The sequence below is a fragment of the Lupinus angustifolius genome, chromosome LG09, assembly GCF_001865875.1.
Source record: "Lupinus angustifolius cultivar Tanjil chromosome LG09, LupAngTanjil_v1.0, whole genome shotgun sequence".
NCBI lineage: Eukaryota > Viridiplantae > Streptophyta > Magnoliopsida > Fabales > Fabaceae > Lupinus > Lupinus angustifolius.
This window is the reverse complement of record NC_032017.1, coordinates 20,838,981-20,862,468: the sequence shown is the minus strand read 5'-3', so window position 1 is coordinate 20,862,468 and position 23,488 is coordinate 20,838,981. Positions and strand designations below refer to the sequence as shown.

Sequence of the window (23,488 nt, the reverse complement as noted above, 5' to 3'; positions counted from 1 at the left end):
TCTCTCTCTCTCTCTCTCTCTCTCTCTCTCTTCTTGTTCAACAATCTCTGATTTGAATGCCACCGAGACGTGTCTCTCTATTTATAATTATATTCTTTTCCTCTTCTTTCACCCTTCTACTTCTTTATTTATTCCATTTCATTTCATTTTTAACGTAATTCTCAAGTTACTCAATTTTCCTCTTGTTATTATTTTTGAGGAGAGAGATTTACCGATGTCGAGTTTTATACACTGATACTGTATTATTGGTATTGATATTTAGTTATTAATGATTCTTTAATAAAATAATTCAAATAGATTGGAGATGATATTTTGACTGTATATAAATCTTTAAAGACTGATTGTTTATAAATATTGAACTCATAAAACAAATATAGTTAAATAATAAGATAAAGTTTTAGTATGGAGATTATCCATCTACTCTAAAAATTACCTCATATCTTAACTATAAATTTTAGAAAAATGTATTAATTTAAATTAATAAGTAGATTTAAATTATTAAAATTTTCTAACTATCGGAATAAGTGAATCCAAACTTTATTATATTAAAGTTATGGACAGGTTGGGTCATGGTTGTCGTATGCTTAATGGACGTGTGATTTAGTTCCAGAATGGTCTGGATTATTCTTGACTGAGACCACGAGCACGGTGCATATTTCCGTGAAGCCCACTACATTTTTTTTAAACTTTTTATTATCAACAAAGACCATTTCCTCATTTCACATGTAATGAATTGAATATTTTAGATTTATGATAACCCCTTCACCAAGCAACTCTAATTTCTGGCTTTTAACTATATGTGATACTTTTATATTTGATGAGTTTTTTCATCATTCAATCAACTTCTTATTTATATTTATTGTCAGATCAACTTCTTATTTATAATCACCATATTTTTTACTAGTAAATTTTACTTCTATTTATTCAAACAAAAGATATTGGTCTAGTGGTGTAAAGTTCAAATGTTAAATATTCGATTCTTGGGAGCAACACTTATTGAGATAGACAGCCACAAACTCTAAAATATATAGAGTAATTTCTTACTCAAAATGGTAAATGAATACTCTTGATAGTACAAAAAACAATATTGTGGATTGATTTTTCATATATAATCACCTTATTATTTTGGAGATGATGATCGACATGAATTTTGATTATTAAATCTTATATGATGGTTAAGAATTAATGAAATTTAACTATTTACACTCTAATACTTTTAAATGGATATTTTAATTAATATAGATTATTTGAAGAGTTTAGTAAGTAGCTTATCATCTTATGTGGAAATTATCATTGTCCATTTAACTTATCTTCATAACTAAATTATACAATTTATTGGTGTTTTTCTTTTTCCTTTAATATAACTAGGAATCTTATTACATGGAATCATAAACACATGACCTTACTATATAAAAACTAATTAGCTGGAATGATATAAATACTTAATCTCTTACATTTATTATACCAGCTTTTCACAAATCTCACTCTTCAGATCGTTCCTTCTCTCTTTCTCTCGTAACCGAAGAAGAAACAGAGTTTGTAATTGTAATTGTAACTACATTCATATTCCATTCCCAAAATCATCATTCATTCTCATCAAATATCAGGTTATGCTTCTTCATCCACATTTTCACATTTCTCTTTCACACTATCAACGTCGTTATCGTATATCCAATTCAGATCCATCAATTTTGACGTTACTTTTATTCGATTCAATTTAAATATCTGTTTTCTATTTTTTATTCTATATTCGGTTTCAATTCCACGTACGTTGAGGCTTCTTAGAGCTCAAGGTTCAAATAATGTAGATAGATTAATCATTCATGCATGTTTGAGATTGTTATGAATTTGTTGTTGTTTTCTCTCATTTTTGTTTATTATATCAGGAATGGAGGTGTTTAATGGATAGTGGAAAATGTTGCGTGCTGTGGTGACAATTGAGGAACAGTTGTTGGAAAAAGCGATCAAGGAAGAATGTGCATGGGAGAGTCTTCCCAGAAGACTTCAAACAACTGTGCCTTCCAAAGAAGAATGGCACAAAAGGTTAGGACTTAGGACTTAGTAAGATGCACTTGGTGAATATATAATTCATACGTTATTAGTTAATAGTTGATTATGAATATGTTAATAAATCATTTATTGGCTTATTTGAACAACTATTTCTTCAATGTTCTCATTGTTTATTTAGCCTTATATAGTTAGTATACATGGTAGTTAGTAGTTAATCAATTTAGTTATCAATGTTTGAAGAGTGATTCCTGTATCCGTTTAACTCTTTACTACTAAACGTACCGCTCCAATGAGTCATTGGGAAATTGAGGGTTGCTCGGGCCTGTAAAGGACAAAGTTATGAACAATATAACTGTAAGAGCTAAGGAACATGTACTTTTGATTTTGAGAGCTGGTCTTCATTTACGGATGTTTTTTTCTCAATTTTATTTTGCATAAGATGATACACTCCATTCATTCAACTATTCAAGGGTTCATGTGTCAATTTCTTGAATGATGATATTGATTAACAATATTACTTTTCTTGCATAATTATAACATTGCCTCTTATGTTGCTGGCCATGAAAATTCCATGCAGGATTACTCAATACTGTATAAAGAAGAGACTTCAATGGAATAATTGTTTTGCTGGTAAAGTTTGTAAAGAAAGTGAATATTATGAAGATATGATGCGCTACTTGCGGAAGAATCTTGCTGTATGTCATATGTCTATGTTCCTTTTTTATGTGATAAAAATCTATAATGTTTTTAGAACTTCTTTGGAGAAAAAAATGAATTTTTTATGCTTCAAAAATCAAATTATGCTGTTGTACCTAAAATCAAATCTTAGCTACTCTTTAGTTTTCGGTTCAGTTTTTTATGAACAATTTAATCACATTACCTCGTTTTTTTTATATAAAAAAGAAATCTCATGTCTAAACTCTATACTTAAGCAGTTCAGCATTAAAAAACTGCATATATAAATAGCACTCCTAGATCTTGGATAGCACTATCATCTTTTGCTTTTGTTGTAGGACATCTTGTACTTAATGTGCTTGTTTTCACTTGCAGCTATTTCCTTATCATTTGGCGGAGTATGTTTGCCGTGTAATGAGAGTATCACCTTTCAGATATTACTGTGATATGATTTTTGATGTAATGAAAAATGGTAACTTCTTAATTGCTTGGTGCAATTCCAGCTGAATTAACTCCTTGTGTATTGTGCTTACTGTATATGGCATGTTTTCTTGCTTGGTTATTATTCTCCAGAGGAAAAATAGACTAGTATTCTCACCAACTGTGCCTTCCAAGTTTTGCTTCTTCTACTATGTCTTTTGGTTAATTTACATGGTTGTGGGTAGTGTAAAGGATGTCAAAATGTCAATTGGGTTTATATAATTTTTAATTATCATTGCTGTATCATAATATATGCATAATCTGTGAACTTATAATCTATATGAATTTATAATTTACCATTGAATAAATAATTTCACAATGTACTTCTATTGCCTTCCCTTCATTTCTTTGACAGTCTGCTATAAGGTGGTTATGTCTTGAAGAGTAAAGGTTTGTTTGAATTGAAGCTGGCTTATGAAAATTTCCTGCATGTTTTAATTATTTGCAGAGCAACCTTATGATAGCATCCCAAATTTTAGTGCTGCGGATGCTTTAAGACTTACAGGAATTGGGAGAAATGAATTTATTGATATAATGAACAAGTGCAGATCCAAGGTACTGCATAGATTTGCTTTTATGTTATACATGCATACTCACCTACAGATATTTGCTTCTGTGAATATGTTTAATACTTAAGTTGCATGTATGCTATCGCATGCATGCCTGTGTTAGTGTGTGTGTCTAATTACCTATAGCAATCATAGTGCCATATAACCTTCAATTCTACAGAAAAGGAAAAACTTCTAAGAACATTCACATAAGCTGACCGCTGATATGGTCTTGAATTCGATTCCAAATCAAAGATGTCTCAATGACTATCCTCTTCATTAGATACTTCTTTAGTAACTTTGATTAGATGTATAAAGGCTGTAAATTAGGTTGCAAGTCTATGCAAGACAGATATATATGGGCATGAGTTATATAATCTATGTGGCATTACATGGGAATGATAATGTGACTTTTTTCTTAACCGCGTGTGGAATAGGAAACCTGGAGTTCAGGGAAGTAGTAGAAAGAGTAGAATTTGGAGAAGGACACTTCCTTTCTTATAATCAACTATAGCCTTTCCCCAGACTTGCAACAAGCATGATGAACTATCCTATCTATTTGTGTATGTGTGTATATATATAATCTTTTGTTTTGTTCCTCATAAATTTGGGCTTGTGAGTTCATTGACTTTAATGCCCCTTGTCTGGATATTGATTTGGATTTGCATAATAGCTTCAACTATTTTGGTTATGCCATTATGCTCAACGGGGGGCTTGAATATTTGTGTCATTCTTTATCTCACCTTTCATTTGTTCTTTTGGAGTATCCAGAAAATAATGTGGAAACTGAACAAGTCAATAGCAAAAGAACTGTTGCCTACTCAACCTGTCGATTTTCCTATTGAACCGTGGTGGGGAGTTTGTCTTGTGAACTTTACCTTGGATGAATTTAAGGTGGGGTGTGCCTTTCAACCTTATAAAAAGTAGCAGGGTTCATTTGTTATGTTGCTTATTGTGTCAGTTTGGGAATGATAAATAATTTTTTCTGCTTTCATAGAAACTCTCTGAAGAGGAAACGATCACAATAGACAAAGCCTGTAAGGAGGAAGGAAATTCATTTGTCATATTTGATCCGAACATTGTAAAAGCTCTTTGCAGACGAGGACTGGTTTATTTTGATGTTCCTGTATATCCCGATGACCGGTTTAAAGGTGTGTTTTATGCGTTTAAGATTTGTTTTATATTTTGGCTTAATAGGTTTTACTTGTTAACATCAAAATCTGAGGTGTATTACGGCGAGTTTATGTTTGAAACTTCATATTTAAAAACACAAGATTCCTGATGCATTACAATTCGAATCATGCCCTACAAGATTATGCAGTCTGAAGTAGGGTTTTTCATCAGTTTCCAGGCTTGAAGGTTTTGTTTCCAACAGGGAGCTGTCTTATGAAGATCCTATTGAAGAGTAAACATTCGTTTTAGTCTGTGTTTCCATTTTGTTCAAAGTGTTTGTTTTCATTTTGTCCGAGACTAATGCTGGACCTTTTCCTTTCAGGTTGTTGTATGCAGTTTTTGTTGTTTCAAATGAAAACGCAACTGTTAGAGAGTTGGCAACAACCCTACAGGCTGACCTGTCACAACTCCAGGCTGCTGCGTCTTTTGTGTGTCGATTGGGATGGGCGACAAAAATAATTGATCCAGAATCTATTCTTAGAGATACTAATATACCTGGGTCTCCTAGAAGTGTAGTCAGTGATGAATATGCTTCTTTTGCTAGTCAGGGTTCTGAGAACATGCTTATTGATAGTGACTCCATTCAGCAAGGGGATACTTCAGGTTCAGGGAACTATGGCCCCCGTTCTACTTGTACTCATGTTGCTTTCATAGTTGATGCTAATATTACATCATATCTAATGATGGGATCTGTTTCACCAGGTTTATACCTTTTACTCCTCCCTTCCTGAACCCTTCATTTTCTATATTCTCTGACTAATCTTTTTAAATTAGTTCGTGAAGTCCATACTAGTGCAGTTGATGGCGAGGATGACTAAGCTATCATTACTAGTTATATCTCAATAAATATTTCATACTCTTACAATTTGATTATGTCTTTTAGGCTCGGCACTTTCTAGTGCAATTGTACTACAAATATGTTTTTTAGATTCTACATTTGCCAATTTTTCCATTACATCTAAGTCTACCACAATACCTAAATTTTTCATTGGGTACTGGTAGCCTTTGTTTCGTGGAATGAATAACTTCATGGCAATATGTTTATGGGTAGAAATGATTTATAGACTTCAATATGTAACTTGGAAGAGCCTGAATAAATAGATTTGACCATCAGTTTTGCAAGGTTGTTGGAAGAATATAAAAAAACTGTCTATTGTTTGCTTAATTGATAATGTGCCTATTCATAAGATAGTAAATCATCATGTGAGCTCCTTTCAGGACTGGAATGGTAGTGATGATTGACTGTCAGCTAAGGCATGTATTTTAACAAGTGATATCAGTATTCGATACAAACAATTAAGTCAGCAAATCAACCTTAACAATTTTTTTCTGGGTCATAGTTACATAATTCTGCTTTTGCCCCGTTCTTTAAATTACTTATTATGCCAATGCAGTAAAATCCTCCTTTCTCCTTGTTATGAGTGTATCTTCTGTCTTACTATGTGTCTAACAAATTGTTTGTATGTGACCAAAGTTGTTCTTCTTGCTAAACTTTCTCAGGCCTGAAATCTCATGCTGTTACTCTCTATGAAGCGGGGAAGTTGGGTCATGCCAGCATTGGTGATCTTTGCAAGGATCTTAGTACCCTAGAGAGTACAACATTTGAGGGAGAACTACAGGAATTTGCAAATCATGCATTTAGTCTGCGTTGTGTGTTAGAATGTCTACAGTCAGGTGGAGTACGTACCGATGCAAAAGAGGAGGCATGTTTTGATAAGATGGGATTGATTACCTCAAGCAACGATGAGGCAAGTTCTCCGATAGCTGAAATCTCTTTGGCTGAAAAGTCAGAGAACTCCGGTGTTACTGAAGCTGTGATCAATGATGACGACTTATTAAATTTAGATTCAGAGAAGCATGTAGAGGCTTCTGTTTCGTCTGAACCTGTTATTAATGGCATAGATGATGGTACCAATTCTATTACTTCGGAAAATGGTAGTAATCATATTCAGGAAGCTAGTAAGTCAAATGCAACTCTTCATAGTCAAGAAAAACTACCAGAAAGTGAAGGTTCAGATGTTGGATCTGAAATGCTAAAGAGGAAAAAGAAATATCGTGTAGACATTCTCCGCTCTGAAAGCTTGGCTTCACTTTCACCGGCAACACTTAACCGATTGTTTCTTCGTGACTATGATATAGTTGTATCCATAGTACCTCTTCCTCATTTATCAGTTCTTCCTGGACCTGGAGGTCCAGTTCATTTTGGCCCTCCTACGTATTCATCTATGACTCCTTGGATGAAATTGGTATTATATTCAACTGCAGCTAGTGGACCCCTTTCAGTTGTTCTAATGAAAGGACAATGTTTGCGCTTGCTTCCTGCTCCACTGGCTGGTTGTGAGAAAGCCCTTATATGGTCTTGGGATGGTTCCACAATAGGAGGTTTAGGAAGGAAACTTGACGGAAATTTAGTGAAGGGAAGTATACTCTTGCATTGTTTAAATTCTCTTCTTAAACATTCTGCTGTGCTGGTGCAGCCTCTTAGTAGGTGTGATCTTGACGAATCTGGAAAAATAATTACTTTGGATATCCCTTTGCCATTAAGGAACTCTGATGGGTCAGTGGCTTCTGTAGGAAAAGAGTTAGGACTGTGTGAAGAGGAAAATTCTAAGTTGAATTCTCTGTTGACTGATTTGGCTAACAACACAAAATTGTGGACAGTCGGTTATATTCGCTTATTGAAATTATTTAATGGGAAAAAATCAGACCGGTTCTCTTCTGAAGAGAAGTATGAATGGGTTCCACTGAGTATGGAATTTGGGATGCCACTATTTAGTCCAACGTTGAGCAATGATATATGTAGAAGGGTAGTTTCATCAGAAATGCTTCAATCTGCCTCATTTGAGGAACACCATGATGCAATGCAAATCTTAAGGAAAAAGTTGCATGACATTTGTGCTGAATACAAATCAACAGGTCCTGCTGCAAAGCTTCTTTACCAGAAAGGGCAAGCTAAAGAGTCTTCCCGACAACTTATGAACTATGCTAGTGGAAAGTGGAATCCACTTAAGGACCCTTCTTCTCCCATTTCAGGGGATTCAAGTGGGCGTCAGAGGTTGAAACTCGCTAATCGACAAGGCTGCCAAACTCAAGTTTTGAGCTTTGATGGCAGTATTCTTAGGTTTGGAGCTGAACTTCTATAGTTTTAGTAATTCAATGCTTGGAGATTGCTTATTTTTATAGATCAATAAGGTTCTATTACAAGTATTTTGGTAAACCTGATAATTGTTTTTCTGTTAACCTTATAATTTTGATTTTGTTAGCATCTCAATACTCAGAAAGTATATGTTACTGAATGGTGTGTGCAGATCATATGCATTAACTCCTGCTCACGAAGTTGCCACAACACCCATTACAGAAGCCAGTCAAGCAAATACAACAAAAGCTGAATCACAAGAAAATGATAGTAAAGAAGCAACCCTTCCTGGTGTGAATCTCATTTTTGATGGTTCTGAGTTGCATCCATTTGATATAGGTGCTTGCCTCCAGGCTCGCCAAACTATTTCGTTAATAATGGAGGCTGCAACTGACTCAGCATCTGCAACAATCAAATAGGTCTGCAGTTATTATGGATAACTCCATTTCAATTACATGATGAAAGGAAATGCTAGCAATTGCATGCCAATGTTAATGCCACTGTCTGGTTTAAATGCATCTTCAAGATTGATGGTTGTGCACAAACTTAGGCTCAGGTTGAAGGTATTGCTGGTTTATCTATGTTTTCTAAGAAAACTTTGTAAACACATCTTTTGTCACATGGTTATAGTCATTCCATCTATCATGGACGTGTGATTGGTCAGAAATAATATATTTAAGTCAAAAAATTAATTATTAAGTATTTTTTTGACCAATCACAAATTTATGGCATATGGAGTGGTACACATTAAACTATTGACTTTCAGTGCCTATACTTGACCTAATGCATGATAAATTTGTTCCAGAATTTGCTAGTGGGGAATTCACATCAGTTGGAGCTCTTTAAGCAGGAAATATGCAATGGTCGTTAGCAATGTATGTCAGAAATTTTTGGCTCATGCCACTTTTGGCTCATTTGAGGAAGATGTAACCATTGGCTTCATCATTTGATCCCTAAAATCATCAAAAACAAAAAGTTAATGTTCGATTTTTTTTTTATTTTGCTCACGATTAAATTGATGGTTGTGAAAGTTAGACGTTAAACTTGTTTTTCATCATGTCAAAAACTGAATAGAATGGTAATGTTAAGACTAATTTGATGTATGACTTGGTATATATTTTGCGACAAACTTCACTTGCGGAATATATACACAATTACGTTCCAAAAATTAATATAAATAGCAAAGTTGAAGTATAATGTTTTGAAGTGTTTAAAATTGATCAATTAAACATATAAATTACAAATAATATAACTAAATTATTGAATTATATTACAAATAATATAACTAAATTTAGAATCCTATTAGTTATTTATAGAATTATATTTTATAAAAATGTTTATTAAATCACATAAACTAATTATTCTAAATTATTTATTGGGATTTGAAATTAAACTAATATAGAAAATACTTTTATTACAATCTATATTATTTACATTTTTTGTTATTTTCCCTGAATTAGTAGGATGCATATGTTAGTTTACTTTAATTTCTGAAACTTCAATCCATCCATGATACTTTTAGAAGAATGCGAATACCATTCTTGTCTACATTATTCATTTTATATCAATCCATATATTATATTCACTCTACATTATGATTTAGATAGAATAAAATAGTCTTATTCACACACACAAAATTAGGGCACACTAATTTGTGAGTTGGTCAAGGAATCAAAAGATAAAAAGAATGGGTAAAGCCATTGTTTAACAAGACTAACTATATGACTCATTGTTGAATTAGAAGATTATTATAGGACTTTTTTTTAACTATTTCCTTTATACCCTTTATAAATTTTTATTAAATTTTAATAAAAATGTATCATACTTCCCCAATGTGTAACTTTTTTAATATTTATATAATTTATTAGTTAGTAACCTTAATATTTGCCTAAAATTATTAGTTAGTAAGAGGATAATGATAAATGAAATTTAATAATAAAATTGGATCATATAATCATATATCAAAATAATTAAAATTAATAAAAGTAAGATGCATCTATTTTTCACTTCACTCACTATATAGGTATATGATGAAGCAACAATAAGGGTAGAAAAACGGTGTCGTATAATAATAGCCCAGTGAAGCTTCCAAGCGTATATATAAGCCCATGAGCGTCCCAAACACAGAACAATCGAATCATCGGAGATGGAAGCGACGGATTCAAATCCCGACGGCAACGCCGCCCTAATCAACTCCTTCTGTGAAATCACTTCTTCTTCTAAACAAGAAGCTCTCTTCTTCTTAGAAAGCCACAATTTCGACCTAGACGCCGCCGTTTCAACTTTCCTTGACAACTCCAACACCAACACTCTAAACGACGCCGTCACCAACGTCGTTCCTCGTTCCCCTTCTCACTCCCCTGATTTTCAACCTTCTGCGTCTCCTTCGCCGTCACGCTCTCGATCAACTTCTCCTACGTCTTCTCGTGCTCCCTATCAACTCCGATCACGTAGGACTCTCGGTAAGGATGTTAAGAAACCTTCTGGAAGCCGTGCCGGTGGAATTCGCACGCTCGCTGATCTCAAAAGTTCTTCTCGCAATGGTAATGATGATGATGACGACGACGATGAGGATGATTCTGATTATGAACCTCAGGAGTACTACACTGGTGGTGAGAAGAGGTATCATCATCATTCACCTAAATTTTCTAGGGTTTTTTCGTATTCCCTATTTTTAGTTATTGGTTTCCTTGCATTTTAATTCCATTATATCGTTGACTATTTTAATATTATATGTTATGTATTTAATAATGCGTTACTAACTGTGTCGCAACATAAGAGGTATTAACATCCATCATTCACCAATTTCTTATAGGGTTTCTCTCTTTATCTTGTTTCATTCTTGTGCTTTAATGCCCCGTATATAGTTACTATTTTAAAAGTAGTTTTATAATGTTTTACTGGCTATGTGTTTCAGAATTAAATTCCAATGAAAATGCTTTGTTGTGTGGAAAAATGAGTTGTGCCTTGATGCTGTCTCTCTGTATCAGAGAAGAGAGTAGAGTATAGAATGTGTTAGTTATCTAGTTTCATTGTAATTATGAGTATTTTGAGCTTCAATTATGGCTCAAGTTTGTCAGCTGATATTGTTGTGTTTGGAAAAATGAATTGGATGGCTGCCATGTGAAGAGTAGATTTAAGGAAAGACTGTCTGGGCTGCTGCTGTCCTCTCCCTGAATCAGCAGGAACAGTCGTGAGGTGTGGTGATGGAATTGTTCAATGGTTGGCAGCAGTGCTTTGTGTGCACCTCGACGCATGACCTTGGCAGTGGTGGTTGGAGGTGCTGTCAATTTTCTTGGAATGGTAGGCGCTGTCCGGTTAAGCGGCAGTGGAACAGCAGACTTGGGTGTAATGAGGGGGTGTTGGGTTGAGATTGGCCGGGGTTTGGGGTAATGAGGAGAGGGATGGTGGGGGTTGGTGTGGATGATGATGGAGTTGAGTAAAGAATATGCCAGAACAAAGATCTTCCTAGAAAAAGCTTCAAATGGGAGAAAAATGAAATATTATAGTGGTTGGGTGAAAGAGAGAATGCATGCCCTGGGGTGGAACTGGCAAACAAAAACTATGTCTCAGATTGTATTGTTAGATTCGTTTCATATAATCTAGTCATTTATATGAGACTGCAGTTTTTGACATGTTTATCATTTCCTAAGATTCTTCTTACATATATATGTTCTCTTCTGCATGTATTGCTGAAACTGACCTATTTTCATTGTTAAAGTGGCATGCTCGTTCAAGATCCTACCAAAGATAACAGTGTGGATGATATTTTTGATCATGCGAGACAGTCAGCTGTTGATGTACCACCTGAAAATCCTCAAAGGTCAAAAAGTTTTACTGGAACAGCAAGATTGCTTTCTGGAGAGACAGTGCCATCTGCTCCCCAGCCAGTAGAGGCTATTACTCACACAATCACTTTTTGGAGGAATGGTTTCTCTGTTGATGATGGTCCTTTACAAGGACTGGATGATCCTCAAAATGCGCCATTTCTGGAGGTAACTTGTGGTGAAGTTTGTTTCGGAGTTCTTGCTAGGTCATAGGTCTTTATCTATTATATTGTGTAAATTGAATATTTGTCCGTTGGCAAGTCATTATTGTCACCATTTGCAACTTGGGATAATAGTTGTTGATGTCATTGATCTTTTCTTCTAGTAGAATTATTAGGTGCTTAACATTTACTGTACCTGGATCCAGAGCCTAAGGAAGTCTGAGTGTCCCAAAGAGCTTGAACCAGCAGATCAGAGGACTTCTGTCCATGTTAACCTCACAAGGAGGGATGAAAACTTCCCTGTATGCAGTTATTTATCTTCTCATTGGTTGTGAATTTGTGATATTCATGTACATGATTATGACCTTACCTTTAACCATATATATATTTATATGCAGGAACCAGCGAAGCCTCGTCATCTTCCTTTTCGTGGGATTGGAAGAACTTTAGGTAGCAGCAGCTCCAGCAGTGAAGCTGCTGGTGAAACTATTCAGGCAACTGATGTTCCTCTCAACACTGCTCCAGTGCCAGCAATCGGTTTAGTTGTTGATGATTCACAGCCAGTGACATCACTCCAACTAAGGTTATCCGATGGTACACGCATGGTTTCTCGATTCAATCGCCACCATACTATCAGAGATGTTCGAGCCTTCATTGATGCATCAAGACCCGATGGAGCAAGAAGTTACCAACTGCAGACAATGGGTTTTCCTCCCAAGCAACTCACTGATTGGGACCAGACTATAGAGCAAGCTGGTATAGCCAATTCCGTTATTATCCAAAAAGTATAGATTCTTTACCCGATTTTATTTTTCAAGTCAACCTGAAATTGCTGTCTTTGCTTAAAAAAATGTTGATCTACTTTTTACTTCAGTGAATTTTATCAAGTGCTTCCTTGAATATACTCCATCCAAATTGCTTCCTTGAAGAGAACTGTTGCCTTAATTTCCACAAGGTCACGTTTTCACAATAGTTTCATTTTCTGGTTAGAAGATTTTTCATGTTCCCTCTACCATGTTAGTACCAAGTTATCAACGCAATTTCATGGACAACATTTCTTAAATAGTTAACTATCCAACGTTTTTGTACGTGCTTATTATTTTATACAAATGTTGTTATTGAGAAAAACAAATCTAAATGTTATACAACCAATTAGGAATTCAGTCGTTGAATCCTCGAAGTTTTATATAAGGTTAAATGCCAAATTTCGACTTCACACACCATAAAATCTGTTTAAAAAACTGTTAGTTACATATTACATCTTTGATTTCAATTTCCAAGATTTGGATTTGATTATTTTGTAGATTTAAAATTTTCTATCTTCCTTGTCTTACTATCCATTTATTGGAATTTTAGGTGCAGTCTTGTGTGAGTCGTGGCTACTAATTGTATAGAAAATAAAATGAGACCTGAAAATCGTGGCTACTAATTGCATGTTTTTCCCCGGAGGCAATCTAATTAACTCATTTACAACTTCTCCTTTTCTTTTCTATCATTTGATGTGTGCCAAATTTGTGACACTTAAAACCACAAATTAATGAAATGAAGCAGCACCAAAAGCTACTACACTCCATATCATACGGTTTAAGGACTCTATGCATCACATCAAAACAACTCATGTGTTCTGGTTCAATGTATACATCTGGTTTGGAGTTGAACTATAGATAAACTTAGTAATGACATATCTAATTGGCCTATAATCACTCAGTCAGATAAATCTATAAAGCAGAAGAGATTATTACAAATGCTCCCTTTTGCAGATTGTATATACTGACTTGTCATTCGTGCTTTCTTTTGCAAACTCCTTTACGGAAAACTGTTATAACAGCATAAACAAGCCCTATGAATGCAACAAGCAACACTGCAACAAAAAAAAACATAACCAACATTAGTGAATAATAAGCATGAATACTTTAAAATAAGAGGTCAAGAATTACTTTAAGGGGGGGGGGGGTAATGATAGGGACTGAATTGTGATATTACTAATGTCATTTCTGTTCCTACACTAAGTTGTTAGTATGTTTCAGTTTTACTATAATAGTAGCTGGTAGAGCAAGTTACATTCATTTTTTGTAACTCATCTTTATTGTAACTATGTATCCCTAATTCTCTCTATCAATAAGAAAAATTCGGTTTTTTGCTTCCCTTTGAATCGCTATTTCCTATGCTCTAATTCTTCGAGTTCATTGCATTTCTTAGAATTCGTTCCCAATCTTATCAATTGCCAATCTTCCATGTTTGTTTTAATCCATAACTATTTATATGAAAAATCCGACTTAGGTTTACTGATAATTAGATCTCAACAAGAGAAAATGTGTCGAATACATTATTGATATCATCATAAGTTACAACGGAAATTTCTGTTTAGAAAAAAAATGATTAGCAGTTAGAACTTATAAGCGACTTACCAGCTAATGTGATAAAAACTAAGATGGCGAGGCGATATCTTATAATCCACGGCAGACTTACTTCAAGGGTGCAATGCCTACTACTATGTCCTGTTTTTACGCTGTCCTCTGAATTTGATGCATGTAATTCCACCAATGAAGTATTGATGCCTGTAACAGCAATGCCATTCTTGTCCCTTACTTTGAGTTTCAAGGTCACTGGATGAGAGTCCCAATCTATTTCAATAGTTCCAAAGTTTGGCTGGCCTAGCAAAAGCCCAGATTTGAAACATCGAAACATGAAAACTCAGGTAAATATTCTTTCCCATAAACAAGGAGGAAAAACTTACCATATACACATGATTTGTATCTACAGTCTGGGCCCTTGACTCTCATTGTAGACGGTGTTAACCATGCCACAAATCTCACTAAAAAATGCAAGAAAGGTGGGACAACTCCCTCGACTGATTGAGTGACCCCACTTGAGGTTATATCGTATAGTGGATAGTCCACAGCACAGTCGTATCTTGTGATTTCCCCGAAGTGAACATCTCCACTTATAAAGAAAACTCCACCCCTCTGCACAGGAAGGACTAATAAGTAATAAGATGTGGAGTAAATACTTGCAACATTATGTAAATAATACTGATGTAGTTCCCTTTACCAATAAAGAAGTACAAAACAGAAAACGAATGTACTTAAGTTTCCTACCTTACTATCTGCAATTAATTTGAAAAGCCGATCTCTTTCTTTCGGAAAATGAGCCCAAGATTCCATAGAGAACAATGGGTGAACTGTTGCTGAAATATTTGATATAACCTGATATAAAGATTAGTTAAACATATAAGTGTGCATGCAATACAAAAGAACCAGAGATGGAACTACGCGTAAGAGAGTTTCCCCACAAGTTTTCAAGAGTCTATGGTAATAGCATATTCACTTTGTACTATTATGCTGATTTGGAGCAGTAGTTTTAAGAATTTTTGTAGCGCATGGGTTTTGCACCAGTGGACTATAATTCCTGGATCCGTCACAGAATCAAACAATGAAATAACAGGAATATCTTATGGATGAGTTGTGTAACCTCCTGATGGCTAGGATAACCGGAACAACCATGCCTATAACAACAACAACAATAACAACCAAGCCGTTATCCCAATAGGTGGGGTCGGGGCAACACTGACTATAACATTAAAATAAATATGATTATAGATTCAATTTCAGAAGAGAAACATATATCAATCCTCCGAGATGCAACAATTGAAGAAGAAAAGTAAATTCTATAGAGATCGGCATGATTTTCATCAGTAAACCCTCAATAGCTATTAAAAGGCAAAAAGCCCCTTGCTGAGTCATATATGACTTGCTCTTTCTTTTGACCTTTTTCATTCAAATTTAGACATGCATCCAAAATTCAAGCAAACAGTTTAGAATGAAGCCGAAACATGCAAAGAAGCAGATGTTATAGTATCTATCATCTTTTTATATCACGAGTAAATTTTACCAATAAGTAATCTCGGAGATCATAACAATGGATAACAAATTCCTCTACCTGAATAGAAGATCCAATTATGGTAACGGCTATTGCTGGATCCTTTAGCTCTCTCTCCAACCATGACCATTGCGAATTCCCCAAAATGGTTCCATCACTTCCTACAGGGTCTCTGTGGTATCTGGTATCTAAGAGGATAATCTGAAGAGTTTTCCCCAATCAACAATGATAGCGCCTAATTAGTACAAGATGCAAGCTTAAAAGTTAAAGCACCACTTAAAAGCAACTCCGCAGTTTTGTTACCAACAGCAAGGTTTAAGTCAATACCTGAACATCTTTACCGGCAGGTCCATACTTATATGAGGCATATACACCAGCCTGTTTCCGTCTGAAATATGAAGCTGCAATAAGTGTCTAAATCTATATCTGCTGCCTAATAAAAAACATTCAATGGGTGAATAAATATATTGGGCAGACATGTAAATTATCTTCACTCTCCTTGAAGTAAAATGAGGTGCCGCAGCTAATACAATCATATGCACCATAATACAGGAAAACTCCCCCAGGATCAGAAGAAGGATTACAAAAAGACTCATTTATTCTCTTGGACAGATCTAAAATAAACATATCCAATGTAGTATATGGATAATGCAGCATAGGAGGTAATCCACCTACCGTGGGCTATCTTGAGGCTCATCTAAGAAATCAAGAAGTAACTTTTGGTTGATGATTTTTCTATGAAATTCTTTTCCTGCATCATTTAATCCATAATCATGATCATCCCACGTACCAATAACCTATAACATCCAAATTAAAATGTTAGGCTAAAGTTGCTGAGCAAACACATCGTCCTTTTCGTAATCCACTAACAAACACTTGAAACATGTTATGCTTTCAATGAGAACATCAACCAGCAAACAAGTATGAAAGCTTAGAATGAAGCACCTCAGCATTCTCTTTAAGTTGAGCGTAGCCTGGATTAGACTTGGCCTTTCTGTATTTAGCTTCCATTTCGTCCTCGGAGGAAGGAATAAATCGTGGAGCATTCTTCCATGGCCCGATAGTCCTTTCCCGTCCAAACAGTTTAAAAGGGCGTTTAATGTCTCCATAAATGTTATCACCCAGCCATATAAAAATTTGGGGATGGAAGTCTATCACTGCATCCCAAACGGGCTGGCAAAGAAACAACAACGGTATCCACATATTAACGAGATGACATGAAAATTCAAAATTTATCATGCAGTTACAGCAATTAAAAGCATGAAGAGTAACTAATATTAAGTTTGATCTGGAGAGGAGGTTGTTTAGCATAAAGAAGCCAAACAAGACAACAATGTAAGATTTCAAAGCATAAACTGAAACCAAAAGCAAATCTAAGCTTAGCTCCACTCATTTAATTTGTTGCTCCACCTCTATGATTTGTTGAACTTATTTAAAAATGTAAAATAACTTTGATGGCTTGATTAAGAAACAGTGAAACACTACAAAGAGCATAAAGACATAACCTGAACAGAAGATCCATTTAGTAATATACTACCTAGCAACCTAAATGTAAATAAGTTATCAGCCTTCACTTGAACCTGGACAGCTTCAAGTAGTAAAAGTGTAAAACACATAAGGAATTGAAGTAGTCAGATACTTATTACTACTGTTTGAAAATAAGTCTCACATCGCCTACCTCATTATCTTGAGAATGATTTAAATACCTGTTAATGTTTCATCTCAAAACCAATTGGTAATGAGAGGAGTAGCCCAACATGTATTTAAATCATTCCCGAGACAATGAGGTAGGCGATGTGTGACTTATTTTCCAACAATTACATCATAGTTGGAGGTGAAACTAAGTTTCACATGCATCACACTCTTTCTTAACCGGGTTATATGTCATCATCCCAACATATACCTCTCAGAAAGAAACTAATAAAAAAAACAGATACATGTTCTAGAAAATTAAGCAGAAGTATGTACCAAAGAAACACTGGTTGGGTTGTTATATAAAATTGTTCAAACCACACAACAAAAATAAAAAATAAAAAATAAAAAATAAAAAACAACGTTGTGAACAGAAGCACATAACTGCAGTTTGCTAAAGTTGACATAACATTGGAAAAAACAGAGAGAAGAAGAATCATTAACGTAACAACTCTTCCAATAAACTACACTGCAACATGGGAAAAAAACATAAAAACGACAAAAAAATTATAAGTATAAATGAAAAAACGGAACCTGTGGTGCGCTTTGGTTAGAGCATGATCCAAAGGCAATTCGAGAAACCTTGTTGTTGTGAGTGTTGGAAGCATTTACGGTTACTGCAACCATTCCCATGAATATGACAAAGCACCACCGCCATTGTTGCCCACTCTTCTCGAAACCCATTTGCCCAAAGATCAAAACTTTGGATCCAGGTCTTCTTAGGGATCAGAAAAATCAACTTTTTTCAGAATTTGAAATCACTAGAACACGGAGAGGAAACTTTTTTCGAATAAATAAATAGAGAGAATTTGAGGTACCAATTTTTGTTTGAGTAAGGATTTGAAGCTTAATTTTAATAAAGTTGAAATTGATTATTAGCTTCTTTTTTTGTTATTAAGATTAGCTTTGAGCTTTCATGTTAATTTCTACCGCATTCCTTTCTTTATTTTCTCAATTATAGAATAATGTAAATCTTTATATAAGGATATAACTTATCTTCTCTAGCCAGTAAAAAGGTGACATATGTGCTATTTTATTTATTTTTTAAAATATTTTTATTGAAAATGATGAAACATGACACATGTCATAATTTCACTGGCATGAGGAGATAACTTATCTCCTTATACAAGGAGATACTCTATTCCCTTAACTATAACTCTCTCTATTTCTTTACATTGACTTTTTCAAATCTTCTTTTGTTCTAATTTTTATTATTTGAAATATTAAAAATGTTATTTTGAGATTAGAAAGACCTTTCTAGTTGACTGCAATATTTTGAGATGAAATCTCACATTCACTTCTTTAAGTCAAAGCAAATAAAATGTTAATAAATGATAAATAATATTTATAACATTTTCCAAACCTACAGCTCATGGAATATTGATTAATACATGACTTTCCATTTGATTTTATTTAATTGTTGAAATAAATAAAAACATGACATCATTCTATAAATTAACCAATAAATTTTACACACTGTATTAATTATTAAACCTTATATATATATTACAATTCTTGCAATTTAAGCATTTCACTATAATATTGGCTATCAACAAACTTATAAAGATTGTTTAAGGTGCATGTACATTTGCCAGCCAAAAATCTCACCTAAACCACACATCACTAAAAAAACAGTAAAAAAAGATATGGTATATTAATTTTACTATATCATAATTATAATTGTTGTTTAAAAGGAAGCAACCAAAAGTGAATTACAATCATGAAGCAAGTTTTGGTTCTCTATATGCAACAACTTTGCAAAAACAGCAACTAATGGAGCAGTATTATATGTGCATGCCTCAGTTTGCATGTAGTTATGTCTTTGGTCTTCAAATTTGTCTTGCCAATCTGGTCCTCCAACCAAAGCCCCAACAAGAACATTTGGATTAGGTGCATGGCTTCCATACCAATTATCATACCCTTGAGTGCACCCTATGAACCCTTTATTCTCTTTGAATGACACAATAGATGCACCTCTATGATGAACCCTTTTGGGGTAGCTATGTCCATAACCCACTAAGTAACTCATGTTCATTGGGTTAGAGCCCAAAATGTAATCAACTTGTGATTTAGCAAAAGTGAGAATTTCTTCATGGTCTATAATACCATTATCACACTTGAGTTTTTGGTTTGTGTTTTGGAGGAAATCAGAGTAAAGTGTGAGCAAAAATGCAGCATTTGAAACATATTGCATGTTGTTCCATTGTCTGACATATAATAATCCAGCTGGTGTTCGTTCTACATTGCTGCCATTGTTTTTGTTGAGACATGAACATATGTAGAACTCTGCTTTTGATCTATATTGTTCAAGTATATCACCATGCTTCTTGTGTTTTTCTTCATTCAAAAACTGCAAAAACATTATACTGAATAGTAAGATCACAAATACTTGCAAATCTATCCTAATAAGTAATAATAACCATATATATGAGGAATTTGAACATGTTTTTATTGGTTACTTTTAATTTTTTCCCCTTAGCTTACATTTGTATAATCATGTGCCTAAGTGGATGCAATTTAATCATGATTTAACTAGTCATTAAAATAATAATTTGAACATATAACAAAAGCTCATATCTTACTTAGTAGTGGACTAGTGGCTATAAAAATATTAGTGGTAACAAATATGTCTAGGAACTATGTAATCTATTGAATTGAAGTCTGAAAAATATGCTTTTATGTGATAACCACATTTGTTGAAAGTAGAGCAAACACGAATCTCAAAAGGGATAAGTTTCTTACTTAAAAAGATGAAGGAATACTCTTGATAATACAAAAAAGCCACAAAGACACTATAGACATTTTTTTTCATATTACTTAAACAAATTGAGTTGTACTATCTAACTTATAATGGGTGGATACATATTTAAATTATCCAACTAAAAATTTGAGGTTCACTATCTAACTTTTGTTACACATTAAATGTATTGAAGAGTAGTTAGCAAGACCATCAGAAAAATGGGTGATCAAGAACAAAGCATGTGAAGTTGTGAAGTTGCACTGTTCAATCAACAACTAACTACAAAAATTCTTCACTATTATCTAGTATCTACCCAAAAAAAACATTGTTCACAGTTTTTTTTTTTTTTGCTTGAATACATTGTTCATATTATTTAGCAAAGTATGGTATTAAAATCACCCTCCAACACTGTATAAGTCAAATGGAAATGTGGTACTGAAATTGTGCCCAATAAGAAAGCATGACTTGTGAAGCTTCTGTTAGCTTTAGGTGGTGGGGCAGATCAGTACAATTTCTGACCTCATGAGTTTAAGGTCCCAACATTTATATCAACCAATATGCAATCAATGTATATGTGAGGTATGTTTTTAGACTTAAAACTATTTTCCTACAAGGTAAAATTGTAAATTTGAGGCATTCCAGTGAAGAATAAAATGAAAAAATTAAGGTGTTGTTGGAGCACAAAAAGCTCTTCACTTCAACATTGGTCACAACATGAGTAAAACACTTTAGTTACACTTTGACTCAAAGCAAAAGCACCATGCACATGGCCTTGTACATTATTCTATTTGAAGAGAGTTTTATTACCTTAGATGCTATAACTTGTATAGCAGCATATTTGACATCCCAGCTGAACTCAGAAATGGACCATCCAATTCCACCAAAAGAATGAGCCTTTGAAATAAGATACTCAAAATACTCTTCATTGTCGGTGGCCTTATATAACCACATGGCTCCCCACAATAACTCATCCATATATCCACTCACCGACGCATAGTAGCTTTTTACTACTCCAACACTTGCATCATACTTTCCTCTATGTTTGTCTCCAAACTCAAATAACTACACATTCCAACAACAACAACAACAACATTAATTAACTCAATTCCCACATCATCCTAATCATTAGTGTTTCAATTTTAAAATTAATGTTTCAAAGAATTGATATTAAATCCACCATTGATGATTAATTCCAAGAATTCATTAAATATTGATTTGATAGTAAACTTTAGAATAGTATTAAGGAATTAATATGTGACACTCTCAAAATTATTCACACTATTATTACACTAATTATAAGTTGAGTATTATTGACTTTTTAATAAAAGAAAAATATGATACTTGATGTATTAATCGTGTATAATACTTTACAATTTACATATATTAAACTTTATTATTAACGAGTATAATATCTATGTACTATCAGTTTAAAGAGTTATATATAGTCAATATATCATTCACATTTTATTTGAATTACTTTTTTTTGAAAAATCAATAATGATTAAACATAAATGGTATATAATGCAATAACAATATATATATATATATATATATATTAAACTCTATCATTAAATAATAATTACCATTCATAATAAAATATTATATATTGTTAGCAAATAAAACAAAGGATAGATATGCAGTAATGTGAGAGATTTAATACAAAATGTTGTCCAACCAAATTAATGAAAGGATCCACTTTTCCAACAAAATTTTATACCTTGACTCTATTCAATAAAATTTGACATAATATAAAAATATTATTGACTTCTCTTTTCAATTAATTAAGTTATTGGGCATAGAGAGGAAGAGTTAGTAATAGATAAAGTGGTGTTAACTGTTAAGATAGAAATATTAATTACCTGTTGAGCATGGTGTAGAAGAAGGTGAGAATAATGTGGGTTTGTTTTCTTGAACACAATGGAAGCTGCTGCCATAGCTGCTGCAGTTTCACCAGCCAGATCTGAACCTGGATTCTTCTCATCTATCTTGAATGCTTGTCTTGATGTTGTCATGTCCTCTGCCCTTTGCCAACAATAATGGTCTGTCTCACCATCACCAACCTCAACCATTCAAAACAACAACAACAACAACTTAATTCAAACTCGACAACTGCATGTGTCTCTAATGTGATCTCATTTACTGTCTCATAATCAGTGTCATTCCATGTGACATACTAAGCGTGGGACAGCAGATGTGCATTCGAATGAATGGATAATAAATAAGGAATTGAAGTACCTCTGCCCATAACACATTTGGGCTAGTGTGAGCTTTGATGAAGTAATCAGTGCCCCATTTGATAGCTTCCATTGTGTGTTCTAATTCACCTGCTTCTTCTATTTCTTGAGAATATTCAATGGCACCCCATGATAGCATTGTCACTGTGAATGCCATTGGTAAACCAAACTTCACATGATCACCTGCATCGTAATATCCTCCTACCAAATCCACCTACACGGAATAATAAAAAAACATGTTGTAATTCTGATGAATGAGAATCATGAAATATACCAATTAAGAAAGTTACCCCTTGTTCTAAGCCATCAGTGAGGCCAGAATGATCGCGCCAAGTGACACGTTGGTTGTAGGGTATTCTCCCAGAGCGTTGTGCTTCGAAGTAGAGGAGGCTTTTTGAAAGGGCATCGCCATAATCAAAGGCTTGTGTAGTAGTGAAAATGGTGAAGATGAAGAGGAAAAGACAACAATGTTGTAGGAGTATAGGGATGTTGGAAGCTCCATGATGGTGTTTGTTATGTGGTTTTCTCATCTCCTCCATTGTCCCTTGAAGGAGAATAGGAAGAAAAAAGGTAGTGATGCCTTTAAGTACACAGGGTTTGAATTCTCTTTCTATATTTACGAGTAAATTACACTGATATTCTGATTTTATTGAAATTATACAAACGATAATTCTATTTTTTATACATAAAAAAATTCCTTAATTTATATATATATATATATATATTGTGTTATTAAATTCAGACTGGTCAATGACTTGGTTAGGGCACCGAGTAAATGAGTCACTGGTTAGACCAGTGAGTCAATGGTTGGACCGGTTGACTCGATTTATATTAACAAATCTAAAAAATCCATAATATTAACTAAATTATTTAATAACTCTATTTTCTAAATTTAAAAATATTATCATAGATAATTAAATTCCCAACAAAAAA

The 23,488-nt window shown here is 33.9% G+C and overlaps 4 protein-coding genes across 6 annotated transcripts; 2 read left to right on the top strand and 2 right to left on the bottom strand.

Moving 5' to 3' along the window:
- On the top strand, positions 1,473-9,164 carry LOC109357337 (protein FAM91A1-like). 3 transcript variants are annotated; one of them, XM_019601240.1, is made up of 12 exons: positions 1,473-1,607; positions 1,887-2,043; positions 2,588-2,705; positions 3,061-3,157; positions 3,614-3,720; positions 4,485-4,607; positions 4,711-4,864; positions 5,058-5,118; positions 5,209-5,588; positions 6,387-8,007; positions 8,195-8,555; positions 8,828-9,164. In XM_019601240.1, exons 2-11 carry the CDS (start codon positions 1,916-1,918, stop codon positions 8,439-8,441), a joined length of 3,036 nt encoding a protein of 1,011 aa, XP_019456785.1. In that variant the 5' UTR covers positions 1,473-1,607; positions 1,887-1,915; the 3' UTR covers positions 8,442-8,555; positions 8,828-9,164. The 3 variants fall into 3 exon arrangements, with proteins under 3 accessions (XP_019456785.1, XP_019456784.1, XP_019456786.1); XM_019601239.1 differs by having other exon boundaries at positions 8,195-8,585; XM_019601241.1 differs by lacking the exons at positions 1,473-1,607; positions 1,887-2,043; positions 2,588-2,705; positions 3,061-3,157 and having other exon boundaries at positions 3,620-3,720; positions 4,478-4,607; positions 8,195-8,585.
- LOC109357413 (plant UBX domain-containing protein 4) lies at positions 10,108-12,950 on the top strand. The gene is made up of 4 exons (XM_019601369.1): positions 10,108-10,644; positions 11,744-12,017; positions 12,217-12,312; positions 12,409-12,950. Exons 1-4 carry the CDS (start codon positions 10,169-10,171, stop codon positions 12,799-12,801), a joined length of 1,239 nt encoding a protein of 412 aa, XP_019456914.1. The 5' UTR covers positions 10,108-10,168; the 3' UTR covers positions 12,802-12,950.
- LOC109355749 lies at positions 13,490-18,440 on the bottom strand. The gene is made up of 9 exons (XM_019598954.1): positions 18,116-18,440; positions 16,835-17,062; positions 16,565-16,686; positions 16,217-16,277; positions 15,950-16,090; positions 15,109-15,216; positions 14,748-14,976; positions 14,419-14,664; positions 13,490-13,871 (listed from the first exon to the last, which is right to left on the bottom strand). Exons 1-9 carry the CDS (start codon positions 18,263-18,265, stop codon positions 13,789-13,791), a joined length of 1,368 nt encoding a protein of 455 aa, XP_019454499.1. The 5' UTR covers positions 18,266-18,440; the 3' UTR covers positions 13,490-13,788.
- LOC109357558 (endoglucanase 11-like) lies at positions 19,117-23,158 on the bottom strand. Its single transcript, XM_019601569.1, has 5 exons — positions 22,846-23,158; positions 22,557-22,769; positions 22,181-22,381; positions 21,129-21,383; positions 19,117-19,931 (listed from the first exon to the last, which is right to left on the bottom strand). The coding sequence occupies exons 1-5, from the start codon at positions 23,092-23,094 to the stop codon at positions 19,269-19,271; spliced, it is 1,581 nt and encodes a 526-aa protein (XP_019457114.1). The 5' UTR covers positions 23,095-23,158; the 3' UTR covers positions 19,117-19,268.